Genomic DNA, 19023 nt, shown 5'->3' with positions numbered 1-19023 from the left:
ACAGAATGCCTGAAAAATGCCTATAATATTTGCAAATCTGCAAAAAAAAAAAACGCTCAAAGACACCTGAAAAAAAAATGCTTGAAAAAACGCCTGAAAAACGTTCAGCTCAGTGTGAATGGAGCATTAGGGAACCAAGTCAAATAAACAAGCAGTTCTGGGTGTATATTTAACCAATAGAAGAATTTACAGGGATCAGACAACTATCTCTAAAGTGTATTAGTCTGTCGCTTTATGCATTGACATACTGTACATCCTTAGATCCAGTCTGTCCAGACAGTATGGTCACTTGCTGACTTGACACCAACCACAGGCAGCTTAACTCCTATTTAAGATGCAGAAGTTAAATCCAATGCAATTTTACTTTAGATAATTGTAGTGCCGAGGATTTTTTTTTCTTCCGATCGTTTGAACTGTAAGAAAATGATAACTTTCCTAACCTCTGTCTTTGTGAATAAATTACACTGACTGAGGGAACCTTGAAAAAGTCGCATTTGTAAACAAGTTGCAGTGACCAGAAACCAACATTAGATGTCAGCATACTAGAGAAAAATGATAATCCAATGCAGGGGCGAACTGACCATTTGGAAACTCGGGCATTGCCCGAGGGCCTGGGGTCAGTAGGGGGCCCCATGAGATGCCCCGGTACCTTTTTCATAGGCTTTTTTGAGTTTGGGCAAGGACACAGGGGCCCCATGATCCCCTATTGCCCGGGGGCCCCATGAGTTGTCAGTCCGCCCCTGATCCAATGTAGTTCAATACTAGTGGGGAAGAACAATCAAAAATATAATATATTGTGGCTTACCAGTCTTTAGATGAGGTGGCTGCATGAGTTTTCTCTTTTCAGGCCAAGAATGTTATCAGAAAATGCAGAATATCTGTTGATCCTGCCAGAAATGTTGTGTCCGTGTCACTTCCTGTGAGTTGAAAAAAAAGCGCCAGAAGCTTATCCTTCCGGTGTAAACTACTAGTTCCATCAATCCACCATGTATTGGAGATGAACAAAGCCGGACATTTTTGATGCCCAGCCTGTGTAACCACTTTGGATCCCTCCATAGATACAGTGGAGAATTGAGTGTAGGGACAGGATGTGTGTTATTCTAAGGGCTACCAGGTGAAAATAAGGGGGGAAAAGATGGGGGGAAAAAAAGAAAATTCTTTATTTTGGGGTTTATAGATGCTCAAAAATCTCACAATGATGTAAGTGTAAAAGGTAATGGTGAGAGAACATGAAATAATGAAGAATATTTTGATCTGTGATTAAGCCGTAGGTGTGCTGCTGCCTGGAGAGGAGGATTCTGGGAGTCACTGCTACGTTTTAGGCACACTGAACACTCAGCGCGGACGGACGGAGGGCCAGACCGCCTTGGTGAAAAGATCGGCGCACACTGTCTGGGAGGAAGCCCTGCTGTTCCCTCTGCAGGAGGAGGACCGAGCCCAAACCACGCTGACCCTTACCCTGCGCAACTGCGACCGATTCTCCAGGCACCAGGTGGCCGGGGAGATCACCCTGAGCCTGGCCAATATTGGCATTCCATTTGGTACGGCGCGATGGGTGGACCTCAGGGCACCGGAAAAGGTGAGAGCAACAGCAGAGCGCAAAAGCAAAAAGGTCTTGACCAGTGGTGATCAACTGACTAGGTATGGAGGGTCTTAAGTGTGGCCCCTGATATTACTAAAGGGCCATACATAGTGAATGTAATGCTACAGAAAGCTGTCAGAGACTGCAGACATGATAGAAGAGATGGTCAGGGACTGCAAACATGATACAGAAGATGGTCAGGGACTGTAAACATGATACAGGAGATGGTCAGAGACTGAAGACATGATATAGGAAATGGTCAGAGACTGCAGAAATGATACAGGAGATGCTCAGAGACTGCAGACATGATAGAAGAGATGGTCAAAGACTGCAGACATGATAGAAGAGATGGTCAAAGACTGCAGACATGATACAGGAGATGGTCAGAGACTGCAAACATGATACAGTAGATGGTCAGAGACTGCAGACATGATAGAAGAGATGGTCAGAGACTGCAGACATAATAGAAGAGATGGTCAGAGACTGCAGACATGATATAGGAAATGGTCAGAGACTGCAGATATGTTACAAGAGATGGTCAGAGACTGCAGACATGATACAAGAGATGGTCATAGACTGCAGACATGATACAAGAGATGGTCAGAGACTGCAGACATGATAGAAGAGATAGTCAAAGACTGCAGACATGATGCAAGAGATAGTCAGAGACTGCGGACGTGATAAAGGAGATGTTCAGACTGCAGACATGACATAGGAGATGGTCGGAGACTGCAAACATGATACAGAAGATGGTCAGAGACTGCAAACATGATACAGAAGATGGTCAGAGACTGCAGACATGATAGAGGAGATGGTCAGAGACTGGGGACATGATACAAGAGATGGTCAGAGACTGCAGACATGATAGAGGAGATGGTCAGAGACTGGGGACATGATACAGGAGACGGTCAGAGACTGAAAGCATGATACAGAAGATGGTCAGATACTGCAGACATTATAGAAGAGATGGCCAAAGACTGCAGACATGATACAAGTGATGGTCAGAGACTATACAAATTTACTTGTGTAACAATTTATATTACTTTCAGTAAGATCCATTACAAAAGAATAGAGAAAAAAAACATAAAAAGCTAAGTTAGCGTGGAGGAAATAAACCAACCCGTTTACCTACGAGAAGCTAAGGAATAGTTTTAGCATCAGTCACAGAATGTTGTCTGCAGGGGCACTGAGGGTCACATAGCAAGGGGTCTATATTTAAAAAATTTGGAATGTCTCACACATCACAAATATTCCTTGTTATTTGCTTAAAGTGTCAGTAAACCCCGGACCCTGCATTCACTATATCCGGTCTCCCCAGACCCTGCATTCACTATATCTGGTCTCCCCAGACCCTGCATTCACTATATCCGGTCTCCCCAGACCCTGCATTCACTATATCTGGTCTCCCCGGACCCTGCATTCATTATATCTGGTCTCCCCGGACCCTGCATTCACTATATCTGGTCTCCCCGGACCCTGCATTCATTATATCTGGTCTCCCCGGACCCTGCATTCACTATATCCGGTCTCCCCGGACCCTGCATTCACTATATCTGGTCAACCCGGACCCTGCATTCACTATATCTGGTCTCCCAGGACCCTGCATTCACTATATCTGGTCTCCCCGGACCCTGCATTCACTATATCCGCTCTCCCCGGACCCTGCATTCACTATATCTGGTCTCCCCGGACCCTGCATTCACTATATCCGCTCTCCCCGGACCCTGCATTCACTATATCTGGTCAACCCGGACCCTGCATTCACTATATCCGCTCTCCCCAGACCTTCATTCACTATATCTGGTCTCCCAGGACCCTGCATTCACTATATCCGCTCTCCCCGGACCCTGCATTCATTATATCTGGTCTTCCTGGACCCTGCATTCACTATATCTGGTCTCCCCGGACCCTGCATTTACTATATTTGGTCTCCCAGGACCCTGCATTCACTATATCTGGTCTCCCCGGACCCTGCATTCACTATATCTGGTCTCCCCAGACCCTGCATTCACTATATCCGCTCTCCCCAGACCCTGCATTCACTATATCTGGTCTCCCCGGACCCTGCATTCACTATATCTGGTCTCCCCAGACCCTGCATTAACTATATCTGGTCTCCCCAGACCCTGCATTCACTATATCCGCTCTCCCCAGACCCTGCATTCACTATATCTGGTCTCCCCAGACTCTGCATTCACTATATCTGGTCTCCCCGAACCTTGCATTCACTATATCCGGTCTCCCCGGACCCTGCATTCACTATATCTGGTCTCCCCGGACCCTGCATTCACTATATCTGGTCTCCCACAGTACACAGAACATGGAAATGCAATTATTTTAGTAAATATAAGCTGCTAAATACCTTTTCTCATCAGCAGTATAGAGCAGTCTTGTGACTTCTATCAGTATCCAGCAGAGCACTGGTTAAAGCTTGTAGAAGTTTTTTTTCTCCTGTAGGAGGATGCAGGACCCCTGACCTCTTTCTGGACAGTGCTGGTTGGCTCTGTGCTGATCACATGCACTCTCCCAAGAAAAAAAAAACAAACTCTCTAGCAATACACACAAAACTGAGCATGTGCAGCTTGCCCCCGAGCCTCTGTTCTATCCAGGGGCGGACTGACAACTCATGGGGCCCCCAGGCAATAGGGGATCATGGGGCCCCTGTGTCCTTGCCCAAACTCAAAAAAACCTATGAAAAAGGTGCCAGGGGCATGTCATGGGGCCCCCTACTGACCCCGAGCCCTCGGGCAGTGCCCGAGTTTCCAAATGGTCAGTCCGCCCCTGGTTCTATCAGGAGATATTTAGGAGACACAGGAAGAAGGGGAGAATCAGAAAAGACAGGATCAAACATCCTTTTTACACAACGCAGAGGATTAACCCCTTAGGTCCCACAGTGAGTATAACAAGCATGCTTTACTGCATCTATAGACTGATTGTACTGTTGTGGGTTCAGTAACACTTTAATGTGTGCATTTCCTGTGATTGTCAGCTCCATCTAGTGACCATAATGCAGTACTTTCCTGAAATAACTCAGTGGCTAAATGGTTAGCACTTCCACCTGGCAGTACTAGGGTCGTTAGTTTAAATCCCAACCAGCACACCACCTGCCTGAAGTTTGCATGTTCACCCTGTGCCTGCGTGGGTTTCCTCCGGGTACTCTGGTTTCCTCCTACACTCCAAAGACATGCTGGTAGGTGAATTGGATCCTGTCTAAATTGGCCCTAGTATGTGTATGTATGAATGTGAGTTAGGGACCTTGGATTGTACACCCCTTGAGGGTTAGGGACTGATGTGAATGTACAATATATATGTAAAGTGCTGTGTAAATTGATGGCGCTATATAAGTACCTGAAATAAATAAATAAATCAGGAAAGGACCACATTATGGCCACTAGATGGAGCTGGCAACCATACAAATATTAGGCAAATTAAAGGGATTATTTGTGACAATGGTGCGAATGCTGGAGACATTTGCACAGCAAGGTGTCAATGGGCCACGTATGGTCCCCAGAACGCAGGTTGTGCACAAGGGATCCCGAGTTCCCCATATTATTCTGCATACAGCCTGTGCGGCTGTGATGGAGCGCAGAGATTGGTCACGCGTCATTTGTGAGGCTGTCAGGCTCTGGATTTGGATCAGCATCTCCCTATTGTGTTACATTTGTTGATTTCAGCAGCAAGTTGTTTGAAAACAAGATCCTTTGTTTCGGGGAAAATGAAGCTCTTTGTATTCCGAAGGAACCCGTCCTCATCGGGGAAGAGTTCACAATGGATGGCATATAAGCGTGCGTAGTAAATCCAATCAGCAGAGTTGTCACAGCGGAGAGAGGAGCGAAGGTGCCGCCATCACAGACAATAAAAATTCCGCCGCAGAATAATTACGTCCGATGCCGCCTATATTTAGCAACAGACGTCATTCTAGCAATTCCTAACTCCCAACTGCCATTTGTCACATCCATCTCCCTGCGGGAGACCGACATTTCTAATGCCAGGAACCATAAGGAAGCCATGTTTAAAAAGGAACTTCACCCTTTTATAGAAAGTTGCGTTCCCCGCCTCCTCCCCCCTCCTTTTCAGCGAGAACGCTGGGGAACGCATCTCCAGCACTGAATTTATGTAATGATGCTGGCTGCTGGGGGATTTAATTTTGCACTGTGGGGTCTATTGTTGCTAGTGGGGTATCTATTTATTTATTTTTGCTGGGGGTGGCTCTTATGTTGCTGGGGACCAATCACTCCTGGGAGAGATCTACTATTGAAGGAGGGAGCTATCGTTGCTGGCTGCTGGAGGGTTTTTTGATGCTGGCTGTTGGGAGTTTATTGTTGCTGTGGTGGATATATTGTCACTGGGGGGTTCCATTGTTTTTGGGGGGCCTATTGTTGCTGGGGAGATCTATTATTGCTGGCTGCTGGGTTGTCTATTATTGCTGGAACTAATCTATAGTGATGGGGGTATATTGTTGCTGGTGGGGGATCTATTTATCTGTCTTTGCTGGGAGTGGGTCTCATGTTGCTGGGGACCAATCACTCCTGGAAGGTATCTACTACTGAAGGAGGGATCTATCATTGCTGGCTGCTGGAGGGTCTATTTATGATGGCTGTTGGGAGTCTATTGTTGCTGGGGTGGATCTATTGTCACAGGGGGTTCATTGTTGTTGAGGGGCCTATTGTTGCTGGGGGGTTCCATTGATTTGGGGGGCCTATTGTTGCTGGGGAGGTCTATTGTTGCTAGGTGCTGGGTAATATATTATTGCTAGATAGAATCTCTATTGATGGTTGTCTATTGTTGCTGGTGGGGATATATTTATCTGTTTTTTCTGGGGGTGGGTCTTATGTTGCAGGGGACCAATCATTCCTGGGAGGGATCTACTATTGAATGAGGGATCTATAGTTGCTGGCTGCTGGAGCGTTTATGGATGTTGGCTGTTGGGAGTCTATTGTTGCTGGGGTGGATCTATTGTTACTGGGGGAGAGGGGTCCATTGTTGTTGGAAGGGGCCTATTGTTGCTGGGAGGTCCACTGTTGTTGGGGGGGCCTATTGTTGCTGGGGTGGTCTATTGTTTCTGGCTACTAGAGGATCTATTATGGCTGGAGAGAATCTATATTGATGGGGGGGTCTATTGTTGCTGGTGGGGAATAGATTTATCTGTTTTTGCTGGGGACCAATCATTCCTAGGAGGGATACACTATTGAAGGAGGGAGCTATCGTTGCTGGCCGCTGGGAGTCTATTGTTGCTGGGCTGGATCTATTGCTGATGGGGGTCCATTGTTGTTGGGGGTTCTATTGTTGCTAGGGGGTCATTGTTGTTGGGGGGCCTATTGTTGCTGGGGGGTCCATTGTTGTTGGGGGTTCTATTGTTGCTGGGGGGTCCATTGTTGTTGGGGGGCCTATTGATGTTATAGAGGTCTAATATTGTTGCCTGCTGGGAGATCTATTATTGCTGGAGAGAATCTATATTGATGGTGGGGTCTATTGTTGCGGGAGTGGTCTGTTGTTGTTGGGGGGCCTATTGTTGTTATAGAGGTCTATTTTTGCTGGCTGCTAGGAGATCTATTATTGCTGGAGAGAATCTATATTGATGGAGGGGTCTATTGTTGCGGGAGGGGTCTGTTGTTGTTGGGGGGCCTATTGTTGTTATAGAGGTCTATTATTGCTGTCTGCTGGGAGATCTATTATTGCTGGAGAGAATCTATATTGATGGAGGGGTCTATTGTTGCGGGAGGGGTCTATTGTTGTTATAGAGGTCTATTATTGCTGGCTGCTAGGAGATCTATTATTGCTGGAGAGAAGCTATATTGATGGAGGGGTCTATTGTTGCGGGAGGGGTCTATTGTTGCGGGAGGGGTCTATTGTTGCTGGCTGCAGGGGATATATTTTATTAAGAACTGTTCATAAAGTGACTATCAGTGCTCACAGGAATCCTGCGTTCTTCTATAATTCGGTGCTTGTGCAATCAGGTGTGGGAGAAATGCGCACTCACCGGAACGCATAATAAAATGCGCGTTAATAAATTAAATTGTGATGTCATCAAAATCTGGGCAGGAATGGGATTGAATCCCTCACAGAATGGGTATGGGGGGCCTCTGATGTGAATCGGAAGGGTGCCAGAGATCCCTTTAAGGGATGGATGGGTGCAGCTCACCAGGTATACAGGAGGCTCCCTCTCTGGAAACTGGATTCTGGGTTGCAGTATCTCTCTTTGCTCTACCTGGCGACACCTTCCATGCTCCTCTGTGACTGACCGGTGGGGCAGCAAAACACATGCCCTGAAGCCACCGGTCAGTCAGAGAGGAGCATGGAAGGTGTCCCCAGATAGAGCAAAGAGAGATACTACAACCCAACATCCAGTTTCCAGAGAGGGAGAGGTCGGTGAGTGTAGATCTATACGTTAAAAAAAAGGTTCGGAAACTTTTTGAAGAACCTTCGTATTTTCTTTCCTGAAGTTCTGGGATCCAGTGTGGTGCTTCTGTTCTGTGAATGTCCCCCTGGGATTTCTATGTCACTCATCCCAGTAGGCAGATCGTGGGATCTCGCACGTGGACTTAAACGGCGCGGACATCTGCCAGTTCAGGGGTCCATAATGTGCCTGTCCATGATCAAGGCATTCGGTGCATGGGTAGACATGTCACTGGGATCTACCACGTCCCATAGACCAGGCAAAGATCTTTGCGGCATGACAGCGCATGTGCCGGAAATAAATTAAAGATGGTGGTGCCGGTGAGGAGAAGAGTTGGGAGAACTTTCTGCTACAAAGTCTTCTGGCAGGTATAAAAATAGAAAAAAAATTCAAAGTTTCTTGCACTTCTGCTTCAGGAGGGGAGGGGTGTGAAAATGGAACCAGGGGCGGACTGACAACTCATGGGGCCCCAGGGCAATAGGGGATCATGGGGCCCGTGTCCTCACCCACACTCAAACCACACCCAAAAAAGCCTATGAAAGGTACTAGGGGCATCTCTTGGGGCCCCCTATTGACCCTGGGCCCTCAGGCAGTGCCCGAGTGCACGAATGGTCAGTCCGCCCCTGAATGGAACTAACTCTCTTTTGGGAGTTAAGTTCCACTTTAACTTTTTTTTCCATAGCCTTCTGCTTGGTCATGTGACATGCAGGCCCTCTACAGCTCCCGATCGGGAGGAGGTGTGTGGAACGGCACTCATCTGATAACATCAGCGACACACTCTGTACGAATACACTATGAAATAAGGGAGCCCCTCGGGGGCGGGGCCATGATCGCAATCTGTATTCTCAGTCTTCTGGGTTGGATGAGGCTGGAAGTGACCAATGGTTGTCCTTGAGGTTGCATGATAAGAAGACCGAGGGCATCTTGTGGCAGAACAGAAGTACTGTGGGGGGGGGGGGGTTATAATTGAGGTGAGGAAACTTTTTCAAACTTTTTAACATGGAGGAACCCTTGAAATAACTTCCAGGTCTCAGGGAACCCCTTTCAATGGCTACTATATCATTTTACTACTCTATAGACCAATTTTTTTTATTTAATACCATATTTTTTTACAAATAATATTTGGAAGCAGGGATTTTTTTTTTTGAGGGGGATACCCAGAATTTGACTTGTATCTAAGTGCAGAGTTCTGAGAAAATCAGTGAGCCAATCACACAAGCAGGAAATTATACTTCTGGGGGTAGGGGGGGCATTCTGTACACCATCTGTGTACAAAACACCTCCAGGTAGCCATATTACATTTTACAGAATATGACAGCGGCTGCAGATTGAAACGGAAAGGCCATTTTTAACCACTTGCCCTCCTGACGATTTCCCCCCCTTCCTGACCAGGCCATTTTTTGTGATACGACGCTGTGTTACTTTAACTGACAATTGCGCGGTCATGCAACGCTGCACCCAAATTAAATGTACGTCCTTTTTTTCCCACGAAAAAACACCTAGACGCCGAGAGGCCGCACATTTGCGTTCTATTAAAAAAGGACGTAGGTGCTGAGAGTGTGCGCCCTATGCGCTTCCAGCACACATATCCGGTACTCACGGAAAGGTCTCAATCTTCTCTTTCGATCGGGACCTTTCCCGATCATGTGTCACAGCGGTCACATGACCCTGAACCCCGCCTCCCGGAACCCTTAAAGGGCCGGGAGGCGCTGGTGGGAAGGGGTTAATTGGTTTACGTGAAAGTTACAGTGTTTACAAATGGCGGTATATATACTGGGATTTTTTTTTTACGTTTACTAGTAATGGCGGCAATCAGCGACTTATAGCGGGACTGAGATGGGCATACTGACACTGGGGGGGAACTGACATCCCAATGACACCAATACAGTGAACAGTGCTAAGAAAAAGCACTGACACTATACTAATGACACTGGGCAGGAAGGGGTTAAAATGTGGGGCGATCAAAGGGTTAACTGTGTGCTGTGTGTGACTGTGTGGCTGTGTTTGTGCTTCACTGCAAGCACACTGCTTTGTATGGCTGTGCTGAGCAGAGCCATACAAAGCAGTGTGCTGGAGCTGACCGGAGAGAGATCTGTATTGTTCACGAACAGTGCTCCCCCCGTTGTAGATGTTCGGCAATCAACGGGCGCCGGCGAGTAATCACCTGCCGGGACCCGGTGATTGATAGCCGAGGCCGCGAATGGCGGCGTGGGTAGGGCGTGCGCGCATTTCGTGTGCGCCCCCTACCCGGAAATGTAAAATCACGTATATATATGTGATTTTGCGCACCCGTGCCCCCCTTCTGCTATAGGGCGAGCGGGTTACAACGTGACGCAGTTGTATACGTTATATTATTATTTTTTATATTTGCTATTTTTTTAACCCACAAAAGTGGAGTTACCCTTTAAGTGAAACTGTGCTTTACCCACACATTGCATAACAAAAGGATTACTAACTGCCCTCCCCCATCTGCACATCATCACTTTCCCAGGGGCAGACTGACAACTCATGGGGCCCCCGGGCAATAGGGGATCATGGGGCCCCTGTGTCCTTGCCCAAACTCAAAAAAGCCTATGAAAAAGGTACCAGGGGCATCTCATGGGGACCCTACTGACCCCGGGCCCTCGGGTAGTGCCCGAGTTTCCAAATGGTCAGTCACCTTCCCTTTGTTCCTCCACCACCCTGCTAGGAATGGAAGGTTCCCCTTTGGGGCACAGTTGCCCTGTAATGTTCTGATGACAGGTGCACTTTAATAAGAGCTGTATCTCAGTGGCAGCGTATGAGCTGTGGTTAGAGAGCATAGACCTGCGGCATCTCCTCCCGGATCAGCCTGTCCTAGATTAGAGCGGAGATGGCTGTCTGCGTCATCCAGGACCCTGGAGGAAACGGCTGGTGCGGATCATTCCTGAATCACTTGTAGAGAGAAGGGGGGGGGGGGGGGGGGTTCAGGTGGCTATTTATAGATCCACACACATCACAATCTGTAGCATCCATATCATTCCCCGATTTAATATCCTGCTGGTGGGAGAAATGTCACTGATAACTCCAATCTGGAATTTATTATTGCAGCTCCATTTTAGACATCTAGATTATAGAGATTGATAGCTGGTGAGAAATAAAAAGAATATATTCCATACCTGATGTTTAGTTTCAGGGCCAGTTCACACTATAGAAACGCAGTCCAGATGCATTCCGGATGCGTTTCTGCATGCGCGTGTTTGGTGCGTTTTTGATGCATGCATTCCAGTTCATTTTTCCCTCTCTTTTCCTTCAAATTAAAGTGTTACTAAACCCCGGACCCTGCATTCACTATATCTGGTCTCCCCGGACCCTGCATTCACTATATCTGGTCTCCCCGGACCCTGCATTCACTATATCTGGTCTCCCCGGACCCTGCATTCACTATATCTGGTCTCCCCGGACCCTGCATTCACTATATCTGGTCTCCCCGGACCCTGCATTCACTATATCTGGTCTCCCCAGACCCTGCATTCACTATATCCGGTCTCCCCGGACCCTGCATTCACTATATCCGGTCTCCCCGGACCCTGCATTCACTATATCCGGTCTCCCCGGACCCTGCATTCACTATATCCGGTCTCCCCGGACCCTGCATTCACTATATCCGCTCTCCTAGGACCCTGCATTCACTATATCCGGTCTCCCCGGCCCCCGCATTCACTATATCCGCTCTCCCCGGACCCCGCATTCACTATATCCGGTCTCCCCGGACCCTGCATTCACTATATCCGCTCTCCCCGGACCCCGCATTCACTATATCCGGTCTCCCCGGACCCCGCATTCACTATATCCGGTCTCCCCGGCCCCCGCATTCACTATATCCGGTCTCCCCAGACCCTGCATTCACTATATCCGGTCTCCCCGGACCCCGCATTCACTATATCCGCTCTCCCCAGACCCTGCATTCACTATATCCGCTCTCCCTGGACCCTGCATTCACTATATCTGGTCTCCCCGGACCATGCATTCACTATATCCACTCGCCGAGGACCCTGCATTCACTATATCCGCTCTCCCCGGACCCTGCATTCACTATATCCGCTCTCCCCGGACCCTGCATTCACTATATCCACTCGCCGAGGACCCTGCATTCACTATATCTGGTCTTCCCGGACCCTGCATTTACTATATCTGCTCTCCCCGGACCCTGCATTCACTATATCTGGTCTCCCCGGACCCTGCATTCACTATATCTGGTCTTCCCAGACCCTGCATTCACTATATCCACTCGCCGAGGACCCTGCATTCACTATATCTGCTCTCCCCGGACCCTGCATTCACTATATCTGGTCTCCCCGGACCCGGCATTCACTATATCAGGTCTCCCCGGACCCGGCATTCACTATATCCTATTGCATTCACTACATCACTATTAAAGCTTGTAGGAGGAATTTTCATTCTGATCTAGGAGGATGCAGGACCCCTGATCTCTGTCTGGACAGTGCTGATTTTCCCTGTGCTGATCACATGCACTCTCCAAAGAAAAAAAAAACAACCTTTCTAGCAATACACACCAAACTGAGCATGTGTTAGTGACTACTGGTTCAGTCTGTATCAGGTGGCCATTTCAACAAGAGGAGGGGCAGAGAAGACAGGATCAAACAGGCTTTTTACAAAATGCAGAGGATTAACCCCTTAGGTTCTACAGTGAGTATACCAAGCACGCTTTACTGCATATACAGACTGATTGTACTGTTGTGGGTTTAGTAACACTTTAAATAGGAACATGTGCATTTTTGGTGCATTCCAGTGTGTTCCGGTGTGTTTTTGGTGCTTTTTACTGCATTCCAGTACAGTTCTGTGCAGAAAAAATGCAGCCTGTTCTACTTTTTTTTCTGCCACCGGAACGCACTGGAACTGCAAGCACTGATGTGAACTATGACATTGACGACCATATCACCTACTTTCTGTGCGTTTTGGATGCAGAAAACAAAGCAGCTGAAACGCATGGAGTGTGAACTGGCCCTTAGGGAAACTATAAATATATAGTACATATAGCTGTGATCAGCTGAATAGAAACATAGAAAAGTGCCGGCAGAAAAAAAAAACAAGCGGTCCATCGAGTCTACCCGTTTTTGTTTTTGTTTTTTTGGGTGGGGGGTGTTTGTTTTTGTCTTTTTTGTCGGAGTATAAATCTATGCTTGTCCCACACATATTTGAAGCTATTTACTGTTGCCTGTCTCACTACCTCTGCTGGAAGTTTATTCCAAGCATCAACTACTCCTTCAGTAAAATAATACTTTCTGAGATTAGTGTTGAACTTTCCTCCAGTTAGTTGAAGGTCACGTCCCGTGTTCTTGATTTTGATTTCATGTTGAAAATCCTGCCCTCCTGAACCTTATTGACGTATTTAACCATTAGCCGCCCGGCCAATGGCCGTCTGGCGGCTTCAATTGTGTCCCTGCATTCCGGGTGCACGCCATTATAATACGCCAAATAATTTTTTAAATTTTTTCATTTTCCGAAAAAGTATGACAAAAAAATACAACTTCAAAAAACTCGCCATTCCTCTTATGAAGTACGTCGGACTGTCTACTCTGCAAAAAGGGGTCATTTGGGGGAAATCTGTACTGTTCTGACATTCTTGGACCTCAAGAAATTAGATTGGCCGTCAAGCGGTGATTAAATACCACCAAAAGAAAGCTCTAGTTGTGTGAAGAAAATGATAAAATTTTAGTTTGGGTACAATGTTGTATGACCGCGCAATTGTCATTCAAAGTGTGAGAGCGCTGAAACCTGAAAACTGGCCTGGGCAGGAAGGTGTAAAATTGCCCGGTATTGAAACGGTTAAGTTCCTGAAGTCGTTCTTGATATGTTTTATCCTCCAAACCTTTCACCGTTTTTTTTACCTGTCTCTGGATGCAATATAATCAGTGCGTGATATTGTGTTACTGGAGTGATGGACTTGCTGCTTTTCCCAGAACTCTGAATTAAGATGCAAGTCAGGTTTTGGACATCCCCTGCAACAAAAATGTTATGTTTGGTGAGATGCTCCGAAAGGGAAATTAAGTACCACCCAACACGCACACTCCGCTCCTCACAAGACCTCCTTCTCTCTAGTTCCCTGGTCTCCTCCTCCCATGCCCGCCTCCAGGACTTCTCCAGGGTGTCACCCATCCTCTGGAACTCCTTGCCCCAACCCATCAGATTATCACCTACTCTCCTCTCCTTTAGGCGCACCCTGAAACCCCATCTCTTCAGGGAAGCCTACCCCACCCCCTGCTAACTTGCCGACCTCCTCCACTCTTCCTACCACCCCATCCCCCACAGCTATCTCCTCCTGTGCCACCATCCCTTCCCTCCTAGATTGTAAACTGGAAAGAGCAGGGCCCTCGATCCCCTCATGTTTTGCATTGTATTGTTATTGTTCTGTCACATGTTCTGTCCCCCATTGTAATGTACAGCGCTGAGCAAACTATCGGCGCTTTATAAATACTGTATAATAATAATAATTTCTAAAGGGATGCAGACTCTGCCACTTTCCTCATCAGAGCCCTGCAAGTGCAGCAGCTGACTGATCATTATAAAATCACTCCACAGACAAATAAATAGCTATTTCTTCAGGATAACAAAAGGTAGGAATCTGCAACAGCAATTGTTCAAAATCCTTGCAATGTACAAAGGTTTTAAAAAAAAAAAAATATATATATATTTATTATTGTTATTTTATTTATTTATTTTTAGTTTATTTATTTATTTATTTATTTTACTGTGCATTGAGTTGCTGGTCATCTTGCCTGGAGTTTTTATTACCCGGTGATTTTATATCTTCAGGATGTTGACTCCACCAGTGAAGTTCTCCTGTCTATGAGTTACTTGCCGGCAGCCAATCGTCTTATTGTGGTACTGATCAAAGCCAAGAACATACATTCCAATCAAAACAACAATCTCCTAGGAAAAGGTAAGGTCTATGCAGGAGGAAGAGAAACTATTCGTTATTCTAAAAATGACACAAGCCACTGATTGGCCACTCTCTCCTGCATGCCTGCTGGATTTATCTCTGTTCTCTCTTCCAGCAGTGACTCAGGAGCTCAGCACCCCCTGCTCCCCCCAACTAACAGTGACTCAGGATCTGGGATCACCCAGCTCCCCTTTTCTAGCAGTGACTCAGGAGCTCAGCACACCCTACTCCCCCTCCTAGCAGTTACTGAGGAGCTTGGCTACCCCTGCTCCCCTCTTCTAGCAGTGACTCAGGAGATCAGCTCACCCTGCTTCCTCTTCTAGCAGTGACTCATGAGCTCATCACCCCTGGCTCCTCCACCTAGCAATTACTCAGGAGCTCAGCATGCCCTGCTCCCCCTCCTAGCAGTTACTCAGGAGCTCATCACCCCCTGCTCCCTTCCTAGCTGTGATTCAGGAGCTCAGCACCCCCTGCCCCCCTCTTCTAGAAGTGACTCAGAAGCTCAGCTCCCCTTGCCCCCCTCTTCTAGAAGTGACTCAGGAGCTCAGCATACCTTGCTCTCCCTCCCAGCAGTTACTGAGGTGCTCAGCTCCCCCTGCCCCTCTCTTCTAGAAGTGACTCAGGAGCTCATCACCCCCTGCTCCCCCTCCTAGCAGTGATTCAGGAGCTCAGCACCCCCTGCCCCCCTCTTCTAGAAGTGACTCAGAAGCTCAGCTCCCCCTACCCCCCTCTTCTAGAAGTGACTCAGAAGCTAGCACACTCTGTCCCCGTCTTCTAGAAGTGACTCAGGAGCTCAGCACACCTTGCTCCCCCTCCCAGCAGTTACTGAGGAGCTCAGCTCCCCCCTGCCCCCCTCTTCTAGAAGTGACTCAGAAGCTAGCACACTCTGTCCCCGTCTTCTAGAAGTGACTCAGGAGCTCAGCACACCTTGCTCCCCCTCCCAGCAGTTACTGAGGAGCTCAGCACCCCCTGCTCCCCTCTCCTAGCAGTTACTCAGGATCTCAGCTTATCCTGCTCCCCTCTTCTAGCAGTGACTCAGGAACTTGTCTCACATCGTACCCCCTTTCTAGCAGTGACTCAGGAGCTCAGTTCCCCTCCCCCAGCAATGATATAGGAGCTCAGCTCACCCTGCTCTCCTCTCTTAACAGAGACTCAGCAGCTCAGCTCACCTTGCTCCCCCTTCCCAGCAGTGCATCAACAGCTCAGCTAACCCTGCTCCCGTCTCGTAGCAGTGACTAAGGAGCTCAGATTACCTTGCTCGCCCTTCTCAGCACTGACCCAACAGCTCAGCTCCTGATGTATGTGAATATTCCAGTATAGCAGTGTGTGTCATGTGTTGTCAACTAAGTTTCAGCAGTTCCAGATGAACAAAGTCATGTGAGCTGCTGTGAATCATTGCCCCACCCCCCATGTGTAAACCCACCAATCCACACAAGGTAATTTTGCAGGGCTATTTCACTTGGTGGATGACATTTCAAGACTGAGTTTCTTGTCATGCAGGATATGCAGCCAGCATACGAACAATAAAAGAAAATCCAGAGTGAGTGGAGGAGCAGGGTGAGCTGAGATGCTGAGAGAAAGACTTAAGAACTTCAGTACATCTACCTTGAAGATTAATTACTCCACAACGCCTACAGCTACATAGTTCAGGGATGACTGTCTTAAAGTGCCACCATTAGCGAGTCAACAATGATGGCTTCAATTTGTAACAGAAGTCATCAGTATTTATTGTGTGTGATGTCTTCATCATAATTCAATGGTAGCATGAATGTCAAGATGGACGTCATCTCCACATGGTTCCTATATGTTCTACAACCATGTGATCTAGTTTCACAAGAGACAAAATCACTTTAAAGGTGAATTCCAGGCAAATAATTAAAACAGTTTAGTTCACTTACAGTATGTGTTAAGAAATCATTAAACTAGTATCAGTAAGGAGACCCGACTCTAGTCCCTGCATTCAGTACATCTACCTTGAAGATTAATTACTTCACAGCGCCTACGGCTACATAGTTCAGGTATGACTGTCTTAACGTGCCACCGTTGGCGAGTCAACAACGATGGCTTCAATTTGTAACAGAAGTCATCAGTATTTATTGTGTGTGATGTCTTCATCATATTTCAATGGTAGCATGAATGTCAAGATGGACGTCATCTCCACATGGTTCCTATATGTTCTACAACAATGTGATCTAGTTTCACAAGAGACAAAATCACTTTAAAGGTGAATTCCAGGCAAATAATTAAAACAGTTTAGTTCACTTACAGTATGTGTTAAGAAATCATTAAACTAGTATAAGTAAGGACACCCAACTCTAGTCCCTGCATTCAGTACATCTACCTTGAAGATTAATTACTCCACAGCGCCTACAGCTACATAGTTCAGGGATGACTGTCCTAAAGTTAATTTACTGTTTAAGTACAACATACTTAAAATATACTTGAATGTCCAAAATCTGGCCTTAGGTTTGCTTTAAAGGTGGAATGGCAATCTGCAGAGTAGTATGTGTGCATAATGCATGGATCAATACTTTTGTCTCTCTGTAGATCTCTACATGAAGGTCACTCTCTGGCATAAGTCTCAGAGACTCAAGAAGAAACAAAGCAAAAGGGCAAAGCACAAAATTAATCCTGTCTGGAATGAGATGATCATGTTCGAGGTGCCATCGGAGCTGCTGAAAGAGGTCAGAGTAGAGATGGATATGCTCTGCCAGGAACCTGGTGGGGGCCCAAGTTACTCCCTGGGTACCTGCAGTCTGGGGTCAGATCTGACTGCTACAGGAAAAAGTCATTGGCAAGAGATGATTAACAACCCCAGGAGACAGATAGCCATGTGGCACCGTTTGCTTCCATGAGAGATGTCCTTACTGCCAGTCAGGTTATATCGATTCACAATCAGCACGTCATCCAGGGAGAAACACAGCACAAGCCTTACAGCACTTCACCATCCAAAAGTTTCATCAGCCTACAAATTAGACATGAAGATAACGTGGTAGATGCAGGTGAAAAGGAAAACAAATGCCACATCAGCGAGTCAACAACGATGGCTTCAATTTGTAACAGAAGTCATCAGTATTTATTGTGTGTAATGTCTTCATTATAATTCAATGGCAGCATGAATGTCAAGATGGACGTCATTTCCACATGGTTCCTACGTGTTCTACAACAATGTGATCTAGCTTCACAAGAGACAAAATCACTTTAAAGGTGAATTCCAGGCAAATATTTAAAACAGTTTAGTTCACTTACAGTATGTGTTAAGAACTCATTAAACTAGTATAAGTAAGGAGACCCAGCTCTAGTCCCTCCATGCAAGGTGGCTCCATAGGATGCTGTTGGAGAAAGGAGCCACCTTGAAAGAGCAGTGGTCATGGCTCCAACTTAAACTAGTACATACTAGGATTTACCAGATAAGCTACATACCCAATAAAGTGATTAAATCAGCTGCTGAAAGTGCTTAAACATTGAGGGTTTAATCCTATTTTAATTTATTTTGAAACAGAACTAGTTATTATCTGAAAATGTCTTTATATTATTTTCCTATAAAATGCTTAAGAGCAGCACTCACACTGGAAGAGGGAGGGGTTGCATTCTAAGCCAAGCAGGACTTGCGAAGGGACGATCTGTACTCCATAACTCTCAATTGTCCTCCGTTTGGAGAGTCAGTCTATCTTTTGAAACCGATGTCCTCGTTCCCTTGTTTTTCCTAAGTTGTCGCTCTTTTTGGTCAGATATAAAGACCTCTTGAAAATGTAACTACCAAAAGTTTTATACCATACCAGGGTTTCTCAGCCAAGGTGTCACAGAATCCTAAGGTTCCTGCAGAGGCTGCTAGGGGTTCATTGAGCAACTTCTGCCTCTCAAATAGGTTCCCACTGACACCATTGATCTTTTAGCTCTCGGTAAGGGGGTAATTCTTCCCAAGGACTATAAGTGTAAAGCCTAGTAAACACACGATCAAAAAATCATACAAAAAAATTCCGCTTTCGAAGCAATCGTATGATAACCTAATTGTTAATACAGCTTTCGCCTGAAATTATTGAAAGGGAAAAGCAAAAAAAGTTTTCTCATATGATACCAGATCATACGATTTTTCTTTAATCAGTACAATTTTTGTCCAAA

At 46.5% G+C, this 19023-nt stretch overlaps 1 protein-coding gene across 1 annotated transcript in view; it reads left to right on the top strand.

Moving 5' to 3' along the window:
• The window catches only part of SYT13 (synaptotagmin 13), a 57922-nt gene extending 39568 nt beyond the window's left edge, over positions 1-18354 (top strand). The window contains exons 4-6 of the mRNA XM_089677327.1: positions 1266-1579; positions 14775-14901; positions 17449-18354. Coding sequence (XP_089533453.1) covers positions 1266-1579; positions 14775-14901; positions 17449-17756 — 749 coding nt within the window. The 3' untranslated portion in view covers positions 17757-18354. The remainder of the gene's footprint in view (positions 1-1265; positions 1580-14774; positions 14902-17448) is intronic.
• The last annotated feature ends 669 nt before the right edge of the window (positions 18355-19023 follow it).

This window comes from Staurois parvus, unplaced genomic scaffold, assembly GCF_062004578.1.
Source record: "Staurois parvus isolate SC_StPar_1 unplaced genomic scaffold, SC_StPar_1.0 ptg000184l, whole genome shotgun sequence".
NCBI lineage: Eukaryota > Metazoa > Chordata > Amphibia > Anura > Ranidae > Staurois > Staurois parvus.
This window is presented reverse-complemented; position numbering and strand designations above follow the sequence as displayed.